Source organism: Festucalex cinctus, chromosome 19 (genome assembly GCF_051991245.1).
Source record: "Festucalex cinctus isolate MCC-2025b chromosome 19, RoL_Fcin_1.0, whole genome shotgun sequence".
NCBI lineage: Eukaryota > Metazoa > Chordata > Actinopteri > Syngnathiformes > Syngnathidae > Festucalex > Festucalex cinctus.
In genome coordinates this window covers 10,443,514-10,470,988 of record NC_135429.1, presented here as the reverse complement: position 1 = coordinate 10,470,988, position 27,475 = coordinate 10,443,514, and the positions used below count along the sequence as shown (strand labels likewise).

Below are 27,475 nucleotides of genomic sequence, written 5' to 3'. Positions count from 1 at the left end.
CCTCTATTTGATGGCTTATAACTAGTGTTGTTCCGATACCGTTTTTTGGCCCCCGATACCGATTCCGATACCCAGCTTTGCAGTATCGGCCGATACCATAAGTTTTTTTATTTATTTTTTTCCTCAACATGAAAAAGCTGTCCTGCCATTGGTTCAGAGCATTCAAGGGCCAATAGGATATCTTAGATCGGCTTGCAGTGAACATGTCACACATCAGTGAATGTCATGCACGAGCAAGACACAAGATGCTGCATCCAAAATCCAATATTAGTGTTGCAATTAATGGCATCTGCATGTTACTTGTGAGTACTCACCGATACCGCTGTTTTAATGCAGTATCGGTATCTGGACAACACTACTTATAACTCTGCACCGACACAAAGTACAAAAATGACATGAATATGAAAAATATACCCATGACTTTGGTCTTTCATCCGTTTTGTTTATATATGATGTATTGATTCCAAGAAATAGATCAAAGTACAAAAAGTGATACAACCATCCCCGGTATCCCGTATGTTTTGTTGTTGTTTTTGTTGTTGTTGTTTTTTTTTACACGCACGTGATTTCTGTATGTGTTTGTGTTATTGTTGTGTTGGTCTATGAGTGTGCGTTTTTTATGTAAGTGGGCTTGAATTGTATAGTATGTGTCTGTATGTGTTTTGTTAGTGTGTTTTTAGAAGTGGTTGTTATGCAGGGTTTCAAGTGTGTTATTGTCCATATTTGTGCATATACGTGTGTGTGTTTATTATTGTGTTTAGGGACGTGTATGTGTTTTTTTTTTTTTATGCATGTGTGTTGTATATTGTTTTTGTGCACAGTATGTGTGTGTCTGACTGAGAGAGAATTTAAGAAGGTGTACACATATTGAGTGTGCGTCCCCCACGGTGGTGTCATGTCCACAAGTGACAACACGTGCGTGTGTGTCGGGAGAAGGTGGCGGTTCCCACAGCTCAGCTGTAACACAATCTCCGTGTGAGTGACGCTCCCTCTCCAGTGTGTGCGTGAGCAAGCGTTTGTGTGTTCAGTGTCTGTGCATAAGTGAGTGTGTGTGACATTTCCCGTCGCAGACCCCTTAAGATCGGTTTACTGTGTCAACGCCAGGAGCCGGACGGCGGCAGCAACCACACACACGCCGTATATAGACCATACAAAAATGGCGTCATGCTACGCTGTGTGCGCGTGTTCATCTGGCAGAATAAATAACGGGCAGCTTCTCTTGCTTGGTGGGAAAACGGGAGCGCTTAGGCACACGTGCGTGCATGTGTGTGTACCTGTGTTTGAGCACGCAGGGGTGCGTGGGCGCACCTCGGCTATCAAGTGTCTGCGTATGCAAATGTGTGGGCGTGTTTATCAGCGGCTGCGAGGCCAGCTGGCGTGAGGCAAACACTGGGAAATCTTTTTCGTGGCCTTCAGGGGACAAACAAAAGTTTTCCAATGTAGGTCGCAGTTCAGCTACAACAAGGTGGAAATGAGTTGGGGTGCCCCGGTTAAAAACGGTGGTGCACCCCTTGCAGGTGGTGGTGGTAGATTAAAGATGTGATGGTCTGTTATCCCCGTGGTTTTCTGTGTGTTTTTTTTTTTTTTTTTTTTTGAGTGTGCAAAGGGGGTGCACCAATTTTGAAAGTGGTAATACAAAAAAAAAAAAGTGGTACGCTGTCCAACAGCTAAGCAACCATATTGAAACTGGTGTATGGCTTTAAAATGATTGCATAACGTATCATAAAAAAAATGGTGGTTGGGATAGGGGTGCGCCTCCTTTGTCAAACTTTGTTTTTAGAGTCGTTAGTCGTTGTTGGTGCGTCAAGACAATTTCAATTAACTGCCAATCACTTTGCCACACCACCTTCTGCCATAAAAAAACAAAAACAAAACCTAAAAGAAAGCCAACAACCACAATTGCATTTTTCGTATCGCACGCACCCCCTGCAGGTCAAACCACACTTTTTCAGCCAAGTAGGCCTACGCACTTACAACTTCTCAACAGAAAGGTGTATGCCCTATGACCTCAAAATTCTCCCTAAAAAAGATGTCAAAGCAAAGCTGTTGTGTCAAAATTTCATATTTGTTCTCGCGCACCACATTTTTTTTAGTTCATACAGCCCCTTGCCCTTAAAACAAGTCTTACACCAATCATTTTTTCATTTTGTGCATTCTATACACGCTCAGCATTTATGAAATGTCATTAGACTAAATTTATATTTTATGCTGTGCACCCCTGAAAAGGCGCACCACCCTTCTTTACATGACATTTTAGGCATCCCCTTCTGCCCCACACACATCCTCAAAACATTTAAACAAAACTTTTTTTTTTTTCTTTTTACACCACATTAAAAAATGTTTCCTTGCGCACAACCCCCCTGCAAAGCACAACCCCAGTCATCCCCTGCATGCACCCTAAAAAAAAATCCAAGCAAAGTTCTGAACTACCAAACCTGATAGGTTTTTAAAAATGTTGCGCACCACACAGTTGATGCACCCCCACCTATCTCACACACATCCTGAAAAAAGTATACATTTTTTACCACACTTTTTTTCCCACGCACCCGCTTGCATGCCACAACCCCATTCATACCCTGTATGCACCCTTATAGAAAGTCCAAACAACACTGTTATACCAGATCTTTGTTAATTTTTAAAAATCTTGCGCACCACCTGCAAGCCGCACCATACAGTTGATGCACACCATCCACTTCACGCACACATCCTAAAGAAAAGTCTCGACGATGCTCTATTATAACATCCAACGTTACTTTTTAATATCAGATAACTTGTTGCGTACCCCCAGGGGGTGCGAGCACCACTGTTAGGAAATCCCTGTCCTCGGTGCAGTTATCTTATCAGGCCCACCCCTCCCTGCTTTTATCACACAGCTTGAGGCCCGCCGGCTAATTAGCGTCTTGCTATCCATTAGCGGCGATTATGCTAAACATCAAATAGATTGGACGCTCTGATTTCCGGTCGACGTCCGTTTGTTCTGCTTCAAAGACAAACGCGCTGTCCGCTCCGGTGCCGTTTCAGCGCGAGGCGGGCGCCGCGTGACCGCCGCCCGGTGGGAACGCGGGGCCGCCGCCCGGCGCGTGACGTGGGAGCGCGGCCCGGGAGGCCAATGAGATGCTTCACATTCCTGCGCTGGCTGGGGGACTGTGAGAAATATGTCTTCAAAAGTCCCCCGCACCACCACGGGTGTGTGCGTGTGTGTCCCTGTGGACCTTACTGTCTGTACATGTGCCTCAAGACAGGGTGCGCAGACCCATAAATGGTGGCGAGGCTATTAAACATGCCATAAATGCAGCATATATGCACAACATTATGTTAATTTGGGGGTGTGCAGACCATTAGATAGGGGTATGAAGGTGCGCAAAACAGGAGCTTTAGAAGTGAACAGATTTTAAAAAACGTTGTCTAAATATGGAGGTGGCAGAGGACTAAGTATGTTAAATTAGGGATGCGCTAGCCAAATAATATGGAGGTGCGCACACCCAGAAACATTTTAACAGTTGTAGATGCCATTAAACATGCCATTAATACTGCATATATGCACAACATTAAGTATAATGTTAATTAGGAGGTCAGCAGACCACTATGTGAAATTAGGGGTGTGTGTAGTGGTGCGCAGATCATTAAACTCATTTACTCCCATTAACGTATAAATACGTTTTTTTTAATGTTCTAAGTGTCCCAAAGACGTATTTATACGTTTTTTTTTATTTATTTTTTTATGGTAGAGCATACAGAAGGCTTTGATGCAGCCTCTCAACTGCAAAGAACGGTTGCAGAAATGGTAGTTATTACACAAACGGCCAGCAGGTGGCAGCAGAGCAAAGGAGATCAACCAGGGCCATGTAGAAAAAAAAGCTCAATTACTTACAATTTTAAATAGATTTGTGAAAGCTGATGAAACTTCGCTCTCTTCTAATGCTAATTGCTGCAAAACGGAAACAGATAGAAACATACTTTTTTTTCCTGATGAAAGAAGAGACTTTAATCTTTCTTTTGATAGGTTATTTTATAGCAATAGAACACAATATTCTGTGGGCCTTGCAAAATCAATCAAAATCCAGTAAACCAGCCGGGAGCGAACGGGACTGCTTCTGTGAAAATGGCTGGGAGTGAATTGCGTTAAGTAGCATTTATATAGAGAGGTGCACAAAACCAGTAAATATGGTACATTAGAGGGGTATAGATTTAAAAAAAAATGTGGTGGCAACGTGGAACTGGCAGACAAGTAAATATTTCAAATTAGTGGTGCGCCAACCAAATAATATGGAAGTGTGCAGACCAGTAAATAAAATACATTAGAGATTACCAGCACTTTAATATGTCATAAGTACAATATAAGGGTGCATCCAATTAAAAAAAAAAAAAAAAAAATGTGAATTTGGTGGTGCACAGACCATTAAATAGGGAGGTGCACACATCAAGTAAATATTGTCCATTCAAGGCAAACAGGATTAAAATACGTGGTCTAAAACATGGAGGTGGCAGACGACTCAATATGATAAAATAGTGGTGCGCCAACCAAATAATAATGAGGCGCACAGACCAGTAAATATGATTCTTGAGGGGTGCGCAGATTAAAATAATGTAGTCTAAATATAGAGGTAGAGATGGTGAAATGTAAAATTCTTTAGAGGTGGGGGTGCGCAAGCCATCACATATGCCAGTATACTTGACGACATTATGACATCATCCTAACTGTAATGTTTGTGTCAATTGCTGCCAAATTATTCTGATTGTTTGTGTGTGCTCCTGACAGCTGAACACAACACCTACTTTCCCATGCTGTCACAGGTCAAAGGTTACAGGCACACTTGTTGTGTGCACACACACACACTTGTACACAATTACACTCGCACGCCACCAGTGGGGATTCTGGTGTGCGTGCGTGCCCGTGCGCTATTGTCGCACAATAACCAAACATACGCGTGCGTGCGTGCGTGCGCATTCACCTCAGTCAGCTTGAATGTCCTTGCGAGGCCTCCTGTTTGTTGAAACGGGATGATTTTCTGTGTGCGCGCACACGTGTTTGCCTTTGAAGTGTGGCATTGAAAATTCAAACGCTTCCTGCTTTTCTTGCAGATAAAAAAAACTAAACAAAACAAAAAAAGTTCATACCAACCTTGTTTGTTTCCTTAAGGCAGGGGTGTCCAAACTTTTTCATTTGAGGGCCACAGAAAATCAGGACGACGCAAGGGCCACATAATGTTATGAAGAGAAATTGTGTTTAGTTCTAAAAATTGTACAGATAATTTATTTGTGCTTTTGCATATTTAGAAAAATGCTACAGAACATAAACCAATTTATTTGTAATATGGCAGTTGGGTTATTATAGTTTTGGAATTTTTCATTTTAGTTAGTTTTTATTAGTTTTCAGGGTGGTTCTGTTTTTATTAGTTTAGTTCTGGAAAAAAAAAAGGCTTTTAGTTAGGTTTGTTAGTTTCAGAATTAGTATTAGTTTTTTTTTTTTTTTTTTTAACAAAAATGTGTATTATTTGTGCGCATTATTTAAAAAACACCATGGGAGCAACGTCATCTGAAGGTGCTTTTCTATTGGCTGCTGCTAGATGGCGTCACCTTTGTGTGACATACTTTCAAACGTCATTATTCCGTTTTATATCAAAATAAATCTACTAAAAATCACATTTAAAATCGCCCCCAAAGGCTCATGCATTAAAAATTAATTACCAAAGACTAAAACAAAAGAAATTTTTGCTATAATTATAGTTAGTTTTAGTTAGTTTTGTAAACATAAAATGTAGTTTCAGTTAGTTTTCGTTTTTTAAAAGCATTTTCGCTTTTATTTTATTTCGGTAACAATATTGTTATTTGAATTTTAGTTTTAGTTTTTTCATTAGTTTTAGTAAACTAAAATAGTTTTAGTAAACTAAAATAGCCTTTAATGGCACCTGTTTTTCGATACCCTCCCTTCTTAATTTGACCATCTCCAAACATTTTTGTTTTGTTTATTTTATTTGAATTGAGTCAAATTTTTATCATGTCGCGGGCCACTGAAAAATGGATGGTGGGCTGCAAATGGCCCCCGGGCCGTAGTTTGGACACCCCTGCTTTAAGGGGTCCTGCAGCCTGCTTGAGAGTAAATTTCAATGAAGTAGAGGTTGACATTTTTTATTTTTTTTTTATTAAAAAATATTACGTTTTTGGTGATTTATATATCTATGAAGTCATTATGAACCCTTCTAAACACGTAATAAATTAAACTCTTAGCATGTCTAATAAATACCAAAGAAGTTCTTCTTTTGAAAGTGATACTTAACTTGCTACTTTGAATTTGGTAGGAAATGACACCAAAACGAAATCAAAGCAAAATCCGGCCCCCGCCGCCCGTCTAATTTCCCCCATGGTAGACCTCTCCCAGGGCACCCACGTCCCTCTCGGGGCCGCCACTTTTCTCAACGTCCCAAATAAGCCTCGCACAGAAATAGCTGAGAGACTGCAGCACGGCCGGCGCGTCCTTCTGGGCGGCGGCGGCGGCAGGCAGTGGCAGTGGCGGGGAATTTCCACCGCGCCGGTTGTGCGGGAACAGACGTACAAAAAAATACACAAATGGACGCACAATGTCACGCTGGACGTCAAAAACAAAAAGACCCAAAGGGGCTAACCCACCCGACCGTTCCCAAAGCCTCCAAAATAGACGCCGTGCTTTACTATTCTCATCAACGTATCTCGACACTGTATAAAAAGGCGGGCCTTATCCATGTTTTTTTTTTTTTTTTTTTTTTTAATTATTGACAACCAAGGTTATTATAGTTAACGAAAACTAACAAAATGACACTAAAATTCAAAAACATTTGTATTCACGAAATAAATAAAAATGTAAATAGTTTTAAAAAAACTAAGAAAACTAAGATTTTGACTGATTTTGTAAGGCCCACAGAATATTGTGTCCTATTGCTATAAAAACATGGAACCTATCAAAAGAAAGATTAAAGTCTATTCTTTCATCGGGAAAAGTATATTTTTATCTGTTTCCGTTTTGCAGCAATTAGCATTATAATATAGCTAAGTTTAATCAATTTTCACAAATCTATTTAGAATTGTGAGTAATTGAGCATTTTTTCAACATGATCTCATATGCTCTGCTGCCACCTTCTGGCCGTTTGTGTAATAACTACCATTTCTGCAACCATTCTTTGCAGTTGAGAGGCTACATCAAAACCTTCTGCATGCTCTAGCATAAAAAACAAAGCAAAACAAAAAAAAAAAAAACATGTCAATCCGTCTTTGGAACACTTAAAACATTCAAAATAAAAAACTTATTTATGTGTTTTTTGGGAGCAAATGAGTTAATAATTGGGTGGCTTACATATGTTGGAATTTGTCATCCTATCTACACAAAAAATGGATTTGAATGGGACCATAAATTGAGCAAAATTTGATTCTGATGTAGAAAATTCTGACATCTGTTAATCATTTTAAAATACAAGCAAGAAAAGTTAGCATGTTTACATTTGTTGAAATTTGTCGACCTACCTCCATGCTGTGTGAAACAAAATCAAACTCTCGTTAGCGTTACAAACCAAACCGTGCGTAGCATGAAATTGCAACGAAAAGATTCAAAATTTTGTCAATATTGTAATACAAATGAAAAACATAAGTTCCAAACAAACATAGCTAAATTTACCAATAGTATTTTGTAGCTTGGATAATATTGAAGATGAACTTTGGAGTGTGTGTGAAAAACAGCTTCAGGCGGGGGCTCCGTTAGCGGTTAGCACGCTAGCTGAGCTACGGCGTCGAGAAGTTCCCATGGTTGTCGTCGGCGGCCTTTGCCAGCACAGACAATGCTTTGTGTCCCACAAAGGAAGCTCTCATCCGGGCTTCGGGGGGGGGGGGGGGGGGGGGGGGGGGGTCCCGCCGCCGCCGCCGCGCACACCCCACCCCCGACCCAACCTCTCTCCAGACCCCGAGAACAAGCCCCGAGTCACCCTGACCGCAACCCGTCCAGGTGCCAAGAAGGCACATCTGTGCCACTCGGTCTCAGAGGGACCTTTGGTGAGGTTCGAAAAAAGTTGGTGGGGGTGGGTGGGGTTTTATCTCACAATAACGAGTGGTGTGACAGGAAGTGTCGGGTGTCCCAAGCCTTGGCCTGTTGGACAACAAAAAGCCGTTTTGTTTCTCTGCTAATGCTAATGTCGCTAATAAGTGGAGACCTTGACCTAAGTGTGCCCCGAGTTTTCCAAAGCAATCAAAATTTTTCCCTCCTAATGCTAACATTAGGAATTTTTTTAATTGACATTTTACATAACATTGAACTGCCAATTTTTTACTTGAGTGCCCCAAGCTTCCCAAATCAATTAAATTTTTCATGCTAATGCTAACATTAGCAATATTTTATTGACATTTTACAAAAGAACATTGAGCTGCCTTTTTTTTGCATTTTGTGTTGCACATAAATCTCTTTTTTTTTTTTTTTTTTTTTTTTTTCTCTAACAATATTGCCCAAAAGAAGACGCCTCCCAATATTATTCTCCCACTAAAATGTACACAGAATGACTTCATTGTCAAACCATGTATACCTGAATTATTGTTTTACACAGTGATAACTTCCCATGTCTATACACATAAAGATGTCAATATCAAATTTTTACATCCAAATAATTTTCATTTTGGATAAAAAAAAAAAAAGAAGCTGTAAAAACAATTACTGCAGAAGAGAATAATTTCCCGTTACCATGGCAATGCACTGTTCACTCAAAAAAAGAACACTAATTGTGAGGGTTTAAACAATCGAAAATTCATGAAACTTTGCACACACGTCAGGCTTGGCAAAATAATATTTCATTCGTTAATAATGTGTAGAGCTGCTTGATTATGGGAAAAATAAGTCACGATTATTTGGGCAATAATTGAAATCATGATTATTCGAACGATTATTTATTTGGTATAAAACAAAAATGTTTAACCATTTAAAAATATTAACACCAATTAAATAATAGAATCACTATAATTATGTAAGTTCCTTTTGGACCAAACAGAATTTAGAATATGTATTTGTAATAATTATATTTATTTATTTATTGGTACAAAACAAGAAAATGTTTAAACAAAAAACAAATTAAAAAAAATATTAAAACACTGAAACACTATAATTTCCATATGAAACAAAATGTATTAAAATATGTATTTTAAAAAGTAAAAAATGGTGCAAATGTCTTCACTTAAACAACTCAAAAATGTGTATTTATGTTTTTTTATTTATTATTTAATTATAATTGTGGAGTGTAATAATAATTGAAATTGTAATTGAATTTCGATTAATTGCACAGCCCTAATTGTGCAGTAAAAAACAAAACAAAAAACAAAACAGCCCTGGTTGCACTTTACACCACAATTTACGAAACGTTGGAGGCATATGCAAGTGCCCACAAACCTGAAACGAGAATTGTTGATCCAATTGACGTTTTTGTTGCCGTTTGAAATCGTCAAAGAGTGAAGATGTTTGCCGTCTTTCCTTGTGGGCGGGCGTTGCCTTCCATTTGAAGCGGCTGGCTGATTATCTCCTTGTGTCTGGGCCGCGTCTCGCTCCCACACTTGTTCTCACACATCCACGCCACAGTGGGCTGTGCATGTGTGCGTGTTGCGCAAGCGACGCGCCCGGTCACAAGCACGCATCGATAACCGCAAGCGTGCGCGGCCAGCCTCGCGCATCTCCGCACCAACAAAGCAAGTATGTGCGGTCGGCGGCCGAATCGCGTCAAAGCGTTTCTCGTACGGCCGTCACGTGACTTTCTGTCATTCGCGTGTGGGATCACAAACATCGCAAACATGAAAGCCGGGAAGGCTCACACATGTCAGCGAATAACGTCATAGCCGGCGAAAAATAAGCAAACGTTTCCAGTAAGACCGGGACAGATTGCGCTTTGTTTTGTTTTTTGTTTTTTATACTTATTACAAACTTGGAAGTTCACAGTTGGAGTAAATCGTACTTAAAATCGGAATCAGAAAAAAAAAAAAAAAATCAATCCTAATTCAAGTGAATTGTTTCTTGCTGCAAATAATAGAAACTGGGAGTCACTCTCATCTTAACTAAAGTGAATCAAAAATTATTTTAGGCCTGAAATGGCCGTGAATGATGTTTAGTGAATTAAATCGGATCCCGTCGTAATTGGAATCGGTCGAATTGCATCGGGATCTCAATAAATGATTTGCATCGGGAGTCACTTTGGACTCGATCGAATCAAATTGAAGCGGGATCAGAGTAAATTGATGTAGATCAGAGTCACTTTGTACTCAATCGAACCATATTGCAGTGTGATCAGAGTAAATCGATTCGTATTGGGAGTCACTTTGGACTCAACCGAATCATATTGCATGGTGATCAGAGTAAATCTATGCAGATCAGTCACTTTACCGGTGATGTATAGTTGGCACCATTTCGAGACACAAACACGTAGCTTCGTGTGTGTGTGTGCGCAGTGTTGCGTGGTCAGCTTGTGTGTGTGTGTGTGTGTGTGTGTGTTGGCCTTTGTTTTCCTTCCATGGGAAACAGTCGTGGGGGGGATCTCTCACAGATGCGCACTGTACTCCTACAAGTGTGTGTGTGTAGCAGACAGCTGTGTCGATGGCCGCCAGCCGCCACTACAAACGTGCATACGCGCACATGCAGCATCCCGCCTCCCCCAATATTCTCATGCGTGTGTATTCTTGTCTTTGTGTACTTGTAGGGACAAACGCAACCATTTTATTGTGTCTGCGTGTGTTGTCTCGCTGTTGTGTGTTTGTGCGTGACATCTCTCACTTTATATTGAGTGCGTGCGCGAGTTTGTGTGTTTTTTTTTTTGTCTTTGGAAGTGAGGGGACACAACCTCACCTTTATTGTGGGTAAACGTGCGAGTGTGTGCGTGGTTTTGTTTGTCCATATGGGGAGCACATGTCGTTTCAAGACGAGCCAAACGGCGGTTGACGCGACGCTCGTCGTCGCACACCAGTCGGAATCAGACGGCATTTTTGTCTCTTTTTTTTTTTTTTTTTTTTCCTTTCTTTTCCACATCAGGCCCCCACGGACTTGGGGGGGAGGGGGGTGAAATGGTGAGGCGGGATCAGACATCACAAGCCTCCGCTAATAGTCGGGATTGTTGGGAAATGTCCGTGCAAAGCCTCTGGAGAGGAACGGGAACGAGGGAGAAGGCGGGGGAGAAGGGGCATAAAGTGGTGGACTGACGCTTTTAAGGTTTGGAAAGAGAAGAAGAAGAAAAAAATAAAAGGCACGCTGGGTCCTCACGAGGTCGGCGCCCTCCTCCTTGAAATCGACTTAGAAGAATCTTTAATGCTGCCAGACAGCATGCAAATGCGGCAAATATTCCATATTTTATTGCTTATGGCAGAGACATAAAATACTTTAGGGGACTGTATGTGCTATACCACACAATGTGGCCTCACCAGTCCACAGTTTAGTAGAATAAAGTACAAAATGTTCATACTGGTGTAATTACAGTGTTATTACAATGTAATTATGTAAAAAGAGTAATGTGTTGTTTTTCCCGATAGATCAGTGTCACACAATGAGCTTTTGCAACATTTTTATATATATAAAAAAAAATAGTGTGAAAAAGCCATGAATTGAATCAGATTATATCCTAATTAATGTGAATTGAGTTATATTGCGTTGTAAACTGAGTGGATGGTATCATGATAAAATACTTTAGTGCTATACCACACAATGTGGCCCCACCACAGTCTAGAGTTTAGTGGGATAAAGTACAAAATGTTCATCATGGTGTAATTACACTATTATTACAATGTAATTATGTAGAAAGAGTAATGTGTTGTTTTTCCTGATAGATTAGTCTCACAATGAGCTTTTGCTACATGTACTACATGTACATGTACATGTGTATATACAAAAATGTTGTTGCGTGAAAAATATGTTTATTGAATCCGATTGTGTCCTAATTAATGTGAATCGCGTTATATCGCGTTGTGAACTGAGTGGATGGTATTATAATAGGTGCAGAAAATTGCACATTATATTGTAACTGCAGTCAATGGCATAATCAGACGGTATCGTAACTGAAGTGAATCGAATTGTATTGTGTCGTAATTGGAGTCAATCATGTAAATGATCGTTTGGTAACATAATTGGAATAAATCATATATCTTAACTGGAGGAATTCATACAATCGAATCCTGTCGTCATATCGTATCTGCTAAGCCTGCTATTAGGCTGTTGCTAACCAAACCAGCAGCTCCTGCTGGCAATTGGAGACTCAATATATGACAAGTCATACAAACAAACAAAAATGATATGATTTAAATTGTGGTATTATCTACAAGCTAAAGTCGAACGTCCTGATGTTTTCGATGGGACACGCGAACAAGCAGCAGGTCTGAATTTTCCGGGCTCACGGTGCGATGTTTTGGTTCCCAGGCGCCGGTCACGCGCTGCGCAGACGTTCCCGTCAGCAGCTGACTCCTGACCCGCCGCCATTAGCAAGGTCAGAAGGACCAAACGACAACCCCCCCCCCACCCCCCCCTCTCGTCCCACCCCGCCACTGTTGCCGCAGGGTGGGATTTTTTTTTTTTCTTCTTTTCCTGCTCCCTTCCCTCGTTATCGTATCCACTATGGCCGCCAGGCCAAGTGTCAAACGCTAAAAGCTGTTGGTCGCAGTTGATGCTGGTTATGGAATTAGCGCCCCCGAACCCCCCCCAACAGTATCAAATGCACCAGACGGGCGGACGGCTTATTTGACGAGACATCAGAGGACGCGACGAGTTTCCTGTCACTTCAAGTCAGATCACAGATGTGACGTTTGAAACTTGACGCACTTGCACAGCTGCCGAAAAGAACGCGCACGAGACTTTTTGTTGTTGTCTTGTTTTCATTTTGAAGTCGTGTTAAAATATTGTGTTAATATATATACTTTTGCACTATCATGCTCTTTTTATTATTAAATTTTTTTTTAATCTATCATTTTTTTATTTTTTTAAGTTGCAAAAGTAAAAAAAATACTAGTTTTTTCTATTCAATATTTTTCAGTTAATATATTAATAAATATAATCAAGATTTTTTTTTAATAAATTTATCATTTTATCATAAATTATGTTGTTATATTTTTCAATCACTTATTAAAAGTGCTTCATACGGATATTTAATATGTCATTATCATTTTTGTATTCATTTAGCCGTACTTTTAAAGGGAGTCGGTAACGACCAATCATGTCTCAGTTTACTGACGAAACCCAGAAAACAGGTGATTGGCCGTTGCCTACTTCCTCAGCACAGGTGATGTCATCATCAGTCGACAGCAATTAAAAAATTTACTTTTTAAAGGTACTAATTGTACATTAAAAATAATTAAGTTACCACATTGTAGACAAAATATTAACCTTTTACTGCTGAAAATGGCTCAATGAGTCAAGTATCGTTTTAAGTTTAAAAGATTACATTAACTGAGTAATGACTAAGCATGATTAATTTTTCCACTACTTTTACTATATTACTGTTTTTAAATAAAACCGTCTGATGTTTATAATAATCCTTTGAAAAAACAATTAACTTTCCCGTCAAAGAATTTTCATGAATATAATCAATAAAATAATCATCCATCCATCCATAATGTGTCCTAATCTACATATAAACAAATATTGTAGCAGTTTACCAGAGGCTCGTTTTTGTATCAACTAAATGAGTTCAACTAATGAGCGATATCAACAGGTCAACTTGGACACTTCCTTCACTTCCTCAATACTAAGATGAGTGTGTATGTACACGTGCGTGCGTGTTAATGTTAGGCCACCCGCTAACACCGCTAACAGGGGAACCGAACAATGACATCGTGTCAGCCCCCCCCCCCCCCCCCAACACCCAACTCAACAAAGGACAAACATAGTAACACGCACGCGCCTCGAGCAGAATTAGCCGCCACTTCCTCTGGCCGTCAGGAGTGAGCAAGGTTCCACGATTTTACCAAACAATAAGCAGCCTCCATGTATTGTTTGCGGCCAGTGAACATCTGCCCGCCTTAGCATTAGCGAGTTAGCATTAGCTAGCCACTCGTTGCTCCACTGCGTTATTGTTGTGTGATGATCATGAGATACCTGAGTCAAAATTGTTTGGCTTAGCCGTTTGTTTGTGTAAATGGTATTGCGTAAATAAATAAAGAGCTAGTAACATAACACAATTTTACACAACTAGCCCGTTGCTAACCACTCAAAAGAAAAAAGGAAGATAAAGGAAGTGTATTTCGAGTCAGTCATTTGGTCCACTTACTAATAGTTTCCAGAGAATTCGCACAAAAGTCGTAACAGAAGAATCGGCGTTCATTGTCGACAGAGAAGCTACCTGCCAATAAGTGCGGCGAGGTGCGTGAAAGGGGCTGTCTGTCGCCACTGAAACCGATTACACAAAGTAAGCGTCAGACGTGAGACTTCCTGTGGCGCCGCTCAGACGGTTCAATTAGCATTCGCCGTTTTAAGGTTAGGGTGACTTCCTGAACGTCTGTCATCGGCGTCGGTCTCAGTCAAAACCTTGTCGCTTCTTGATAGGAAGTCCAAAGCAAAACAAACAAAACTGCGAGACGACATGGAAGAGTACTGCAAAAAAAAAACTAACTTGTCAAACAAAAGAGAATTAAATATTGTATATTTAAACACTAAAATGTCCAACTAAATTATATAACTGTCCGCTAGCATGATACTAACATATCATTTGAATAGCTATAGATAAGCTAATGGAAACTAGCATTGATATTACATTGATTCATAACCTTCAAACTGCTACTTTTATCAAATGACAGTTCTGCCCCCAGTTTCACAGAGCAACATGAAATTTGGTAAACATGTCTATCATGAATAGACCCACAGAAAGCTGCCATTTTGGTTGCCGTTGACCATTTTAGGATCATGTTGGCCATTTTAGTGGTCCTTTGAAGTTTTTGAAAATTCAGCCCCCAAAGTCAGTTTGACTTGGCAACGTGAAATTTGGTGGACATGTCTACCATGATTAAGACTCACAAAAAAGTATCAAGAAGGTATGCCTGAAAAGATACAGGAAGTCCGTAATTTGGATTTGAAGTGACTGTGGTAGCCTCATTTGATAGATGTAATGTGAAATGCCATGCTACAAATATTAGCATTGATATCACTCTAAATTTTCAAACTACCGCTACTTTCTCACACACAGAGTAGCAACTCATTCAAAAAGAACAAACAATATAAATAATCGTCACTGTCTGTTGGAACCCTCGTATGTCCAAATTTGGTCAATTTCCTATTTTTTCACGAAGGTTATACTGTTGGTCTGTTCCCATCTGTTATTTTTATGCACAATCAACCAAATTAATGTTGAAAAGAACTTGATGACAAATCTATGAACCATCTTGAACTCTGAGAAGTGTAAAACTTTGCGGGAGCCGTGCAGCATTATGTCACCTCACGATTGAAAGCCAGGATGTTTTTCAGTCAAAATAGTTTGTTGCAATTGCGCAAGCTTGTTTTGTTGAGAATGGACAGCTGCAATGCGTCTCCGTTAAATGTGCAACATAACGACAGAACGCTGAGACACGCATTGTGTCTTTCCAAATTACCACGCAAACAGCCTTTCAAAATAAAAGCCCTTCATGTGTCACGCGTAGCCTTGAAGCGCGCAAAATAAAAGACAGCCAAGATTAGATCCAGACGGCCAAGCGTCAGCGAAACCGCCATTGTTTGGAGTGCAATTCGGGTTGGTGGCCTGATTTGCAGACAGAGGGTGGGGAGGTGGTTGGGGATGCGGGTGGGGGGAGGTTGTCCCTCACCTTCAAAGGGCGGCCCCTGAAAGGGCGGTTCGACTAATCACAACATGTGATGAGACGCCAGAACAAAGAGTGGAGGGGCAGAAAATAACAGCGTGGGAACTCTGGTTCAACTTGAAATACAACAAATGAGCACAACACAACTTCACAACCCCCACACCCCACCATTCCACCACTTCTTCCCCCCACCCCTCTCGCACACACACACACATGTGGATGCACACCTGTGTTTATTGTGACAAAAGATTCAGGTTGCATCATGTCGCACAAGCAACGAGCTATTGACAAGATCTTGTTTTTCACATGTTGAACAGCCCCCCATTGATTGTTTTAAAAAGTCAGCCCCCGAAGCCGGTTTTGCATAGCAATGTGAAATTTGGTAGACATGACTACCATGAGTAGACCCACAAAAAAGTCTCAAGAAGCAATGTTGGAAAAGACACAGTAAGGCAGACATCTTGGTTTGAAGAAAACCATTTTAGGGTCATTTGGGCCATTTTCGGGACTCCTTTGAATTGTTTGAAATTCAGCCCCCAAATCCCGATTTATGTTGCAATGTGAAATTTGGTAGATGTGATTACCATAAGTAGACCCACAAAAAAAGTCTCAAGAAGGTATACTTGAGAAGACACAGGAAGTCTTCCATTTTGATTTCAAACAACCATTTTGAGTCATTTTCGTGATACTTGGAGTTGTTTGAAAATTTAGCCCCCACAGCCAGTTTTACGTAGCAACGTGAAATTTTGTAGACATGACTACCATGACTAGATCCACCAAAAAGTCTGAAGGAGATTTAAAAAAGACACAGGAAGGGGACGATCTTGGTATAAAAATAAATTTTTAGGGTCATTTTGGCCATTTTCTGGAGTCATTTGAATTGTTTGAAAATTCAGCCCCCAAAGCCAGTTGTATTTAGCAATTTGAAATTTGGTCGACGTGACTACCAGGAGTAGATCCACAAAAAAGTCTCAAGAAGGCATACTTGAAAATACACAGATCTTCCATTTTGATTTGAAACAACCATTTTAAGGTCATTTTAGCCATTTTCGTGATCCTTGGAGTTTGAAAATTTAGCCCCCAAAGCCAGTTTTACTCTGCATTTGAAATTTGGTAGACATGTCTACCATGAGTAGAGCCAAAAAAAAAAAAAAAAACGCAAGAAGCGTAGTTGAAATAGGCACAGGAAGGGGACCATCTTCTCGGTCATTTTGGCCATTTTCTGGAGTCATTCCAATTGTTTAAAAATTCAGTCCCCGAAGCCAGTGTTGCGTACCAATGTGAAATTTGGTAGACATGGCCACCATTAATAGACCCACAAAAAAGTCTCAAGAAATCATGCCTGAAATGATACAGGAAGTCATCCATTTTGATTCAAAAGTTTTTTTAGCGTCATTTGACCATTTTTAGGGGTCCTCTGAATAGTTTGAAAATTCTCCAAAGTTGACAAAAATAGTTTATCAAGACACAAAAATCATGTATTTTAAATTTCCAGTAGTCCTAAATAATTAACAAATTACAGCCTGTTTGTTTCCATTGAATAGAATTGCCACCACTTCGAGTTTGCACCTCGTGACCAGTGTGGATGTTAAGATTATTGCGTAATCTGAACGGGCCCCCCCCCAATGTGGTAAAATGAGACCCCTCTTGTGTACAAACACTGCAGTGTGGCTGTCAAACAACAAGACGTCATTGCATTGCATTGAGGAGGAGAAGGAGGAGGAGGGGGCAGCGGGAGGGGAGGGGGAGGCGGTGGGGGGGGTGCAGGCTTCCTCCCGCCCGTCTCCACTCGCTGGCTGGATGGCTTAATGTGTGTATGCGTGAGTGTGTGTGTATTGCATTACACGTTCACACGCTGCCTCGCAGACCGCCCGTCGCCCCGCCGACCATTCAGCGCAGCGCCGGAGGAGACGGCCGCCGGCCCCTGATTGGTTATCAGCGCCGGCCGGGGGGTAACTTTCCCACGGCCGAGCGCGTGCTGACAGCCGGCCAACCACCGTCTCGTCCGCCGGGACCCGCACGCACGCACACGGGGAGGGGGCCCGTCAATCAAAGCGTGAGCTCGCTCCCTGATTGGCCGCCCCCGGGCAGGGCCCCGCCCTCGCGCGCCGTGCCTTCAAATGACACCGTGGGAACGCCGAGGCAGACGCACGCAACCGACTGACGCGGTCACGCCGGCGGAGGATTACGGCTGCGACGACGACGACGCCATGAAGAGGAGTCACGAGTTCAGCTCGTCGGACAGCGAGATGGACGAAGCCGTCGAGGTCGAGAAGGACAGCGGAGACGAAAGCGGGTGCGTTGTGGATGCAACTTGAAAAACAACTTTATTGCTAAATTAAATGTCTTTTGTTATTTATTTATTTGACGTGAAAACTAACTTAACATCTTTAGTTTTGTGGTTAATATAATCAACTTGAAAAAAAGACTTGTTGTGATTCTTCTTCAGGAATATTCGCTCTCCTCTCAGCTCGGCGTCTCCAAGCACTTCCATTCAAGTGCAGGCGAGGAAAAGGCGACGAGGAGTGAGTTCATTTTTGTTGTTTTGAAATAAACCACAAAAAAAAAAGTTGGACAGTAAACTCAAATGGCTCTCATGATTTTTAGATCATCGAGAAACGTCGTCGTGACAGAATCAACAGCAGCCTGAGTGAACTTCGCAGGCTCGTGCCGAGCGCCTTCGAGAAGCAGGTCTGTGTTTTTATGTGTGTACACCTTTAAATCCAATCGATTGCAACGTGATGGATTTTTTTTTGCGCATGCGCACTTCAGGGCTCGGCCAAATTGGAGAAAGCGGAGATTTTGCAGATGACCGTGGACCACCTGAAGATGCTCCACGCCGCAGGTGGCAAAGGTAAACATTAACCTTTGATTGTGTCTAAAAAAACAAAATGGTTACGCATAAACGGGTGTGAAAATCTTGTCATGTTGTAGTTTTGATTTCTGGTTTGCTTTGAATGTTGAATGTAATTAACACATTCATTGCCAGCCCAGCAAAAATGCATTATTTGACGTCTTTTTCCGACAATGGCAGTCAATGAGTTAAGATGAGATGTAACCAAAATTGATGGATTTTTAAGCAAAATTTGCCTTAAAAAAAGAAAAAAGGAAAAAAGGATGCTGCAATATAATCACAAAATATATTGGCACATTGTGTTTAACACATTCACTGCCAGCCCAGCCAAAATGCATTATTTGACGTCTTTTTCCGTCAATGGCAGTCAATGAGTTAAAGGACTCCCTTAACCCGTCTAGGCAACACATGTAAAGGGGCCACAGCCTTCCTGTTGTATTCATCTGCCTAAAGAGAGTTTACAAAGACTGACAATCTGAATAAAGCGCTTTCTCTACCCGTTTAGGCGGTATATGTACTAATGTTATCCAACCCGACTAAATGAGTTTGATAGCCTTGTTGATCACCCATCTAAAGACTGCATATTTCTGGTGAAAGTAGTGTAAATGTCGATTTTAATTGAAGCACTCCACCTACCCGTTGAGGCGGGACGTTTAGAGGAGTTACCCGACCTACCAAAGTGCCAACGCTTGCTTGAATGTGAGGTTTAATTGAAGCATCCCGTTTACATGTCACACGATAGGTTAAGTGGCTCCTATTCCCGCCTAAGCGGGTTGTTGATAGGTGGACGCCCACCAGAAGGGTGTCGATAACGAGGTGAATGTGAACTGTTTGAATGTGGAGTTTAAATCAAGTGTTCCCTTTACCTGTTTATGCAGGATATGTAGAGGACCTACCCGACCTGCCTGAATAGGTCTGAGAATTTTGTAACATTGTTGTCCCACCAAATGTTTTCTGGGTAAGCTTGTTTAGAATGTGGGATTTAATTGAAATGCCCCCAACTATATGTTGCTAGACCCGTTTAGGCAGGACAGGTTAAGTGGGCTACAGTCCCGTTTAGGCAGGTCCTTATAGTGTCAAAGACCAAAAGGGTGTGCAAGCATGTTTTGAATGTGGAGTTTATTTTTTACGCTCCCCTCTATTCGTTCTCCACACCTCCACCCGTTTAGGCGTCCATGGGTTGCATGTGCAAATTAATTGAAGCCCCTCCCCCCCTTCAGGCTTTTTCGACGCCCATGCCTTAGCAATGGACTACCGCGGTCTGGGTTTCCGGGAGTGCCTGGCGGAGACGGCGCGCTACCTGAGCGTCATGGAGGGTCTGGACAACGCCGACCCCCTGAGGATCCGGCTGGTGTCGCACCTGAACAACTACGCCAGCCAGCGCGAGGCCCACTCGGGTCTGGGCCACCTGGCGGCGTGGGGGTCCGCCTTCGCCGCGCCGGCCGCCCACCTGCCCCACCCGCTGCTCGCGGCCCGGTTGCCCCGCAGCGGGAGCTGCAGCCCCCGCTCGTCGTCCTCTTCCGCTTCGACATCCCCGTCCGCCGAGACTCACCCCGCCGGGAGGCGAAGCGGGACCGCCACCCCTCACTCGGAACAGTTGCCTCCCAGTGCGCGCGGGCCCCCCGTCGCCGGCACCGTCCTGCACCCGGCGACCAAGCATCTCCTCTCGGCGTTCCCCTTCCCCTTCGGAGCCTTCCCGCTCATCTCCCCCGCCGCGGCTGCCGCCCTCAGTCCTCCAGCCCCGACGGGTCCCACTGTGGGCAAACCTTACAGACCTTGGGGGATGGAGATTGGAGCTTTCTGACCGGCACAAAAAGACTCGCAATGAGCTGGACTCGTTTTTTGTTTGTCCCCTCTCACACCCCTTTTAGTCATCTCCTCTAGTGATCACCTATCTACTCTACCGGTCCCCATCTAGGCACCACCTGTCCCTTCAATTTGTCATCCGTCCCCTCTCCCCTTCCCCTATAACTGCCAGCCTTCTACCCGTCCCCAAGCCCCTCGAGGCATCTACTCATCTGCACATCAAAATGAGCTGGACTCTTCAAGACTTTCTCACTATATAGTTTTTCCATGCTAAGGGGACCTTCTAGAAGATTCTAGTGTCGCACAAAGAGAGGTGCGCCACAAGAGGGATTTACTGCCTTGATTGATCTCTGTGCCTGCCCGCCCCCGCTTTTCTTCGTTTCTCCCTCAGCCGCGGGCCAATCAGCAATGACTTTTCCAGATGGTCAAGCGGTCATCCGTCAAGTTCCCATGCAAGAAGCATGCCGTAAACAAGCCCGCCCCCACCGCGCACCCCCTTGCCCCCGAGCCCTTTGTTTTGCCCTGAAACGTTAGCCCACCAACACTGGGCGAGGGTGGCCCCCGCTTTCTTTAGAGAGCAGTTTATGGGGTGGAATAAGCCAAACCAGGTGTTTGGTTTGAGCAACAGAAGCGAAGCGACCGGTAGGGCGCACCCCCTTGTCCTCCTACAGTAAATTCAGATCTGTTTGTAAGTCCAGATATTGTAAAGCTCACAACTCCTCGCAACATATGTTGTATGACTTTGTTTACTTTAGAGCAACTTTTTAAGCTGCACACCCCCCCCTTCACAAAGTTTTCACCCCATGCACCTCCTTCAACATTCCAATATAGGTGGCGCACCCCCTCCCCCTCTCACAAAAATGGCAAAAACAAAAATACGACACCACTGTCCCATTTTTAATCTCATCTACCCTCCAGGGTGCACCGCTGGGATGTGCGCACCACCGTTATGAAGTTGTTACCATTGCTCATGACACCCACCCTAAATAAACGAGCTCTGAAGAATCACCTGCGGCCTCATCTGCATCTCTCAAAACCTTTCACGCTGTGCTACCGCTTCAATATTTCTACAGAGGTTAGTGTACCCCCAGTCTTCCCACGCAAAAACCATAGCAGACCACCGTAACATTTCCAACACTTTTTCTGTGTGCAATCTTTCAAACTTTGACGTGTTTGTTCTATTTGCAGTTGTGCATGTTGGCGCACCCCACTCTCCTAGCCCCCCCCCCACCTCACACACACACACACACCCTAAAAATACATCTAAGCAACACCTATTATAGCCTATAACCTGCAAATTAAACCAAAACTGTAGTCCTGATTTCTCGCGCACCCCCTGGAGGGTGCAGCGTTCAACTTCCTTTTAATAAACATGCTCTGATGAATCAGTCTCTGCGTGTTGAGTGTACTTTTTTGTGTGTTGTTGTGTGTTTGGCACACAGGAAGCCATTAATAAGGAGGGGATATCCTGGCGGACCACCAAGGCCACCCCGCCGTGCACCCCCAGAGTGCCGTGTGGTATCGAGTTGGAGATGGGATCGACCTACTCATTAGGTACACCTGCACCATAAACCGTTGTTTGATTTTTTCAGTGCCAACAAAATTGCATTACGAAAAGCACACTTATAAACAAAAACCTCAGATAAAGTGAGCATAATCATTTTGTTCATATTATTTTTATTAATTATTGTTGGTCTGCTGTTGTCTGGCTGTAGCTCGGTGGTGATTTAATTGCGAATTGATGACAATTTTGAATGTTTTTTGTCACAAAATTACCATTAGTCATGTTGGAAACTAGACTTTTGTCACCATCGTGTGGCTAAAGATGGTATTGCAATGAGTCAGTACTTTATGAAAAAGAAAAATGCAGATTTGATTATTTGAAAATTAGTCATAATTGTATAATGTGCAATAAATATATACATGAACAACTCATGATCCAAAGCATCCCACATCAAAGAGGCCATGTTCATTGAACCCCAAATCTTTATTCACCACAGCTTGCTTGACAAAGATGTACAGTAATGCAGAAATAGTCACACACACACGCACACACAAATGGAAAGAAAGTCACATGACACGGTACCAACCAATGGGGTTCAACCTCAGGCGTGGCTCTTCCCAGCTAAAAGTGGGATATGAAGACGGGGCGGCGGGATTCCGGGTTTTTGTCTTCTGCAGCGTTGCTAAATGCTAATTGCTGTGTGCTATGCTAAACACGTGTGACTGACCAAGAAAGAGAGAAGGGATGCTATGCGTTAGCGTAGCATTAAATGCTAATGAGTGGGGTGAAAAAGGGGCGGGGGGGCTTGCAAACGCACCACCAAAACATCAAAGCCACAAAGCAACAGCAAAAATAAAAATAAAAATGAAAAATGTCACACTGCAATCGATAACTTTTTGTACTGGATATAAGAAAAAAAAAAGTATTTACACCATCGCTATCGCTTTCTGGCAATCAGATTCCATGTTTGTTTTTTTGTTGAGAAGAGTGGCTGATTATGTTTTTTGTTATGAATGATGACACCCCCCCCCACAAAACCCTCCCATGTGTGCGTGCCACTGTCTTGGATGCTGTGTAGTTGTACGGAAAGGACGAAGGTACAGGAGGGGTTCAGGTGCAGGTTTATCCAGGTTAGGTGGACACTAGGAGCCAGGGGAGGAGGGCAGACGTTTGTTTAGTGGACGCTCGGACCCTGGGGAGGACGAAGGGGGGCGGGGGTAGCGCAGGGGGAGCTCCTCATGCTGTCACCTCTTCCCTCAACTCCTTATTCCTGCGCACCTCCTCAGCGTGCCTCTCCTGAGAGAGAGAGAGAGAAAAAAAAAAAAGTCAGCACATATTAGTTCAACCCGAAGTGATTTGGTTTCCTGTCCTCGCTTTCCCTGCGTCAAAGTGGATTCATCTGTGGCGGGGTCAAAATGCGGTTGCAAAACATTTTCGGAGCTCTCATATTGTCAAATTGTGTTTGCTGTTCATGTGGTAAAACTTAACGTAAGTAAATCAATTGAAGAAGACAAAACTAAGAAACAAACTAAGGGTATTTTTTTTAAATATAATTTTAGTTTATTTTTAATTATTTAATTTTTAAACATTTTTGTTCGCAAAAATGCTCATTTTTTTATTTTTTTTAATTTTATTTATGTATTGTTTTTCAGGAAAAATAATGTCACAGTCACATATTCTTCCTATTCTGTTAAAAAAAAAGTACTTTTTTTTTTTTTAACGTATAAATTATTTTTTTACATGTACATTTTTTTTGTACACATTTTCTAGTTTACGGGTGCAATTTTTTTAACGTACAATTTTTTTAGTACACATTTTCTATTCTACGGGTACATTTTTTTTACAGGTACATTTTTTTTTTTTTTTTTTTTTTACTGGTGTATTTTTTTTTTTACAAGTACATTTTTTTTTTACAGGTAATTTTTTTTGCAGCTACAAATCACGCCTTTTACAGATACAGGTTTATACTTTTTTTCTACAGGTACATTTTTCATATGTACAATTTTGTTTTACGTACAAATGTTTTTTGTACACTTTTTTTTATGCACGATTTTTTTTTTAGTTCATATTTTCTATTTAACGGGTACATTTTTTTTACGTACACTTTTTTTTTTTTTTTTTTTTTTTTTTTTTTTTTTAGTACACATCTATTTTATGGGTGCAATTTTTATTTATTTTTTTTACAGCTACAAATCACGCCTTTTACAGATACAAATTTATACTTTTTTCCACAGGTAATTTTTTTTTTTTTTACGAGTTACTTTTGCACCATATTTGGGCATTTAGGCATTCTTCTTCACCTCCTTTAATCTTACTGCATCTTCACCACACTGCCCCTAAGAGGCCAAAGTGTGCACAGAACATTGTACTTGGCCAAAATTGACAGCAGAGGGCAGTGTTTTACATCTTTGTCTGCTGGCCAAATACACTAAACTGGCGGCGATATTTACAATACAGTTGCACCCCCCCCCCCCTTTTTTTATTTGTATTTTATTTATTTATTTATTTATTTATTTATTGTTAATAGAAAATATTCAATCTAAAGCAGCCACTATGATTGGTAGGCGGGCGCTCACCCTCTGGTGCTGGCGTTCCATGAGCGCGTCGAGGTAGGCCTGGCGGTTCTCCTGGATCTGCTCCATCTTCAGCTGCAGCTTCTCCTCGGCCATGCGGCTGAAGTTGCTGTTCTCCTCCATGGCCTTCAGCAGCACGTCGCGCTCGTGCTCGCGCTTCTCCGCCAGCGCCCGCAGCACCTGCGCCTCCTGGGACTTGACGCCCAGCACAAATAGCAGCGCTTAAGCTAGGAGCTATGCTAACGATAAACAGTCAGTCATGAAAGAAAATTTGAGCTGCGCTTACTCTCCTACGGTCCTCGGCGGCCTCCAGTTTCTTCTGGATGTCGTCCAGGGAGATGTCCCTCTTGGGGGGTGTGGTGACGCAGTGGGCGGCGTCCGACACGGGCGACGTCGGTTTCAGGAGAATCTCGAAGGCCTGGCCTGACGCACGTTTGTTGATCGGCTTGATGTCCAGCTCTGGAAAACGACACAGTGTATATGTGTTAACAAATTAACTAAGACAACAAATAGGCTACTCCATATAGTTAAAAAAATGTTAAAACTAATAAAAAAATATTTTAAAAAATAAAATATAACTGAAAAGCTTAATGGGAAAATAAATAAAACAAAATCTAAAACTAATAAAAATATGTTTTTATATAAAAATTAAAAGCTGAATGGGAAAATAAATAAAACTAATACTATAACGAATAAAAAATATTTAAATATAAAAATGAAAAGCTTAATGGCAAAATAAAACTAATACTAAAACTAATAAAAACATCTATTTTTAAAATAAAATATGAAAAGCAAAATGGGAAAATAAAAGTAATATTAAAACTAGTAAAAAAAAGTTTTTTAAATAAAATAAAAATGAAAGGTTTAATGGGAAAACTAATACTAAAACTAATACAATATTTAAAAAAAATATATATAAATGAAAAGGTTAACAGGAATGTTTTTTTCAATTTTAATTTGAGTTATTTTGTGAACTCTCCTACCCTTTGCAGTGAATGATGCGCAAGCCTACAAAAGTTACCTTCAAAGTCTCCCAGGGTGTTCTTGTGGCTGTCGGGGTACAGACAAGAACAGATGAGCGAGAAGACGGAAATCTCCTTCATCTTCTCCTTGTAAGCTGCCGAAAACAAAAACATGACGGATGGAATTTCATTAACCCACTTTTGCCGTCACAGGAACACTTTGATGGAAAACATTAAAAACAAAAAAAAAACTCTTTGAATTCATCACATTCTTCATGCAACAAAATAAATATTTTGCCCCTCAGCTGTTCTGCAAATAGCAACACTGTGAATTAGCTTATGCATAATCATGAAGCTTTTTCTTTTTATCTTTGTAGTAGTCTCTAAAGAGGCTTTATTTGAACAGCCGAGTCACTTCATTAGGCACACATGAGAGCTTTGCTGTGTTCAGAAATGTTTGCATTAAGATTGCAAAATGAATCTAATTTTAGGCCTGATCATGATTTGGGCCACCACAGCTAAATGAACCTGATCATCAGAGATATTTACATTTCAAACGCGGGCTCTGCTACATAGCTAATCAAGCACTTTCTCAACTATTAGTCAGCCAACCACCAGGGGGCAAACGCATACTTACGACTTCATTAAGCTGCATAAATACTACTAGCATAATTTGTTCTGTTGGTACATTTTGAATTCTTGGCTGAATGTTATTTGTTTTAGAATTCATTCTAAATCCATTGAAGATTACGTTTTGGAAGTTGACCAGACAAAAATTTAATGACAAGGTGCAGGTGTACCTAATAAAGTGGCCAATGAGTGTCTAAAGTTGGTTTCGTGGGTTTTCCTTTGAGGGTAATTCTAACTCGTGTGAAAAACTAGGATAAAAGAAATGTTTGTTATATATGGTGAGAATTTGTGGCTTGAAGTTTTTTGCTGCGTTCTAATAACAGTTCTTTTGTTTTGACAGTTGCATGGCGTCCTGGATTAAATGCACTCACATGGTTGTAGGTTGCCCACCCCTGCTGTATGGAAAACGTGAACCTGATACCTCAACTGATTCCTCCCGATGGCGACCACCATCCAAAAAAAAATAAAAATCATCATGACAGTAGGCACAAAATCATATAAAATGCACAGGTTAGTGATTTTGGTTGAAGGTGCCATTCTGCCTTCTCTCCAAAGGACCGAACAACAAAAAAGGACTGAAATTTACATGGACTTCCTTCTCGCTGGAAGCAATCGCAGCTGTCATCTTTGGGGGAAAAAACGAGGATAATGATGCCCCGTCTGCATTCACTGGAAGCCGTCAGTCATCTCTCGAAGCACTTATCTCAAATGACTTGCCCCAGTGAGCGCCGGTATCTACACATCATATTTAATGCCGGCGTGACGAGCCTGCGAACGTGTCAAGAAATGGCGAGGTTTGCTATTTGCCAATGCGAAGTGCTTCCACCTGAGGTCGATCCATTTGGAGACCTTGAGGGTTTGGGTGGGTGTTGGGCGAGTGACGGGGAGTCCCACTGGGAGTTTGGGCTTCTTTTTAATCCCTCAGAGGGGGAGCAGGCGCTCACTAAGCAGAGAACAAAAGCGACAAAATCTTATTTTGAGGTTTGAATGAAGGCCTCCTCCAAAGTGCTAAAACGAGCCAAAGTGACAGTGATATGGTGCCAAAAAATACAGTCAAGGTCAGTTCACTCTTAAGAATATGAAACGCTAACAAACGTTAACTTGATGTTTAACTAACAAACTAATTGTGTGATTGCTTGGCACATTCAGACAAAAAAAATCTAATTTTTGGGATAGTTAGGACTGACACTGCACACTTCCTGTTTGAATCCATCACCTGACGTGGACAGCACGTCAATATCTTCAGGCAGAGAGTCCTGATGGGTTGATGGATGCGTTTCCGTCCTCTTGCATCAGCACAAAGCCGCGTTCGCTCTGGTCCGCCATGCAATTAACTAATTAAACGAACTGAACACAATCTAGGTGGCGCTGTGGCAAATGTTGGAATGTGTAT

At 41.7% G+C, this 27,475-nt stretch overlaps 3 protein-coding genes across 4 annotated transcripts in view; 2 read left to right on the top strand and 1 right to left on the bottom strand.

Moving 5' to 3' along the window:
- zbtb10 (zinc finger and BTB domain containing 10) overlaps positions 1-17,819 on the top strand; it is a 43,572-nt gene extending 25,753 nt beyond the window's left edge. Inside the window, exon 5 of the mRNA XM_077507513.1 lies at positions 17,620-17,819. Within this exon, the coding sequence (XP_077363639.1) occupies positions 17,620-17,709 (90 nt within the window). The 3' untranslated portion in view covers positions 17,710-17,819. The remainder of the gene's footprint in view (positions 1-17,619) is intronic.
- hey1 (hes-related family bHLH transcription factor with YRPW motif 1) lies at positions 17,721-26,259 on the top strand. 2 transcript variants are annotated; one of them, XR_013280309.1, is made up of 7 exons: positions 17,721-18,049; positions 18,203-18,278; positions 18,361-18,444; positions 18,526-18,607; positions 19,828-21,488; positions 21,856-21,967; positions 25,483-26,259. XR_013280309.1 is itself a non-coding variant. In XM_077507515.1 (5 exons), the coding sequence occupies exons 1-5, from the start codon at positions 17,874-17,876 to the stop codon at positions 20,409-20,411; spliced, it is 1,002 nt and encodes a 333-aa protein (XP_077363641.1). In that variant the 5' UTR covers positions 17,721-17,873; the 3' UTR covers positions 20,412-21,802. The 2 variants fall into 2 exon arrangements, 1 of the variants encoding a protein (XP_077363641.1); XM_077507515.1 differs by lacking the exons at positions 21,856-21,967; positions 25,483-26,259 and having other exon boundaries at positions 19,828-21,802.
- The window catches only part of stmn2b (stathmin 2b), a 9,042-nt gene continuing 3,948 nt past the window's right edge, over positions 22,382-27,475 (bottom strand). Inside the window, exons 3-6 of the mRNA XM_077507516.1 lie at positions 25,512-25,607; positions 24,777-24,949; positions 24,494-24,685; positions 22,382-23,213 (exon numbers count right to left, since the gene is read on the bottom strand). Of these exons, the coding sequence (XP_077363642.1) occupies positions 23,154-23,213; positions 24,494-24,685; positions 24,777-24,949; positions 25,512-25,607 (521 nt within the window). The 3' untranslated portion in view covers positions 22,382-23,153. The remainder of the gene's footprint in view (positions 23,214-24,493; positions 24,686-24,776; positions 24,950-25,511; positions 25,608-27,475) is intronic.

What these genes read in the sequence shown, in the direction of transcription:
- hey1 (XM_077507515.1), top strand. Translation starts at nt 17,874, where the DNA reads ATGACACCGTGGGAACGCCGAGGCAGACGCACGCAACCGACTGACGCG. An exon ending in CGAGGAAAAGGCGACGAGGA is followed by an intron (nt 18,279 to 18,360) that starts GTGAGTTCATTT and finishes CATGATTTTTAG; the next exon opens with ATCATCGAGAAACGTCGTCG. An exon ending in CGAGCGCCTTCGAGAAGCAG is followed by an intron (nt 18,445 to 18,525) that starts GTCTGTGTTTTT and finishes TGCGCACTTCAG; the next exon opens with GGCTCGGCCAAATTGGAGAA.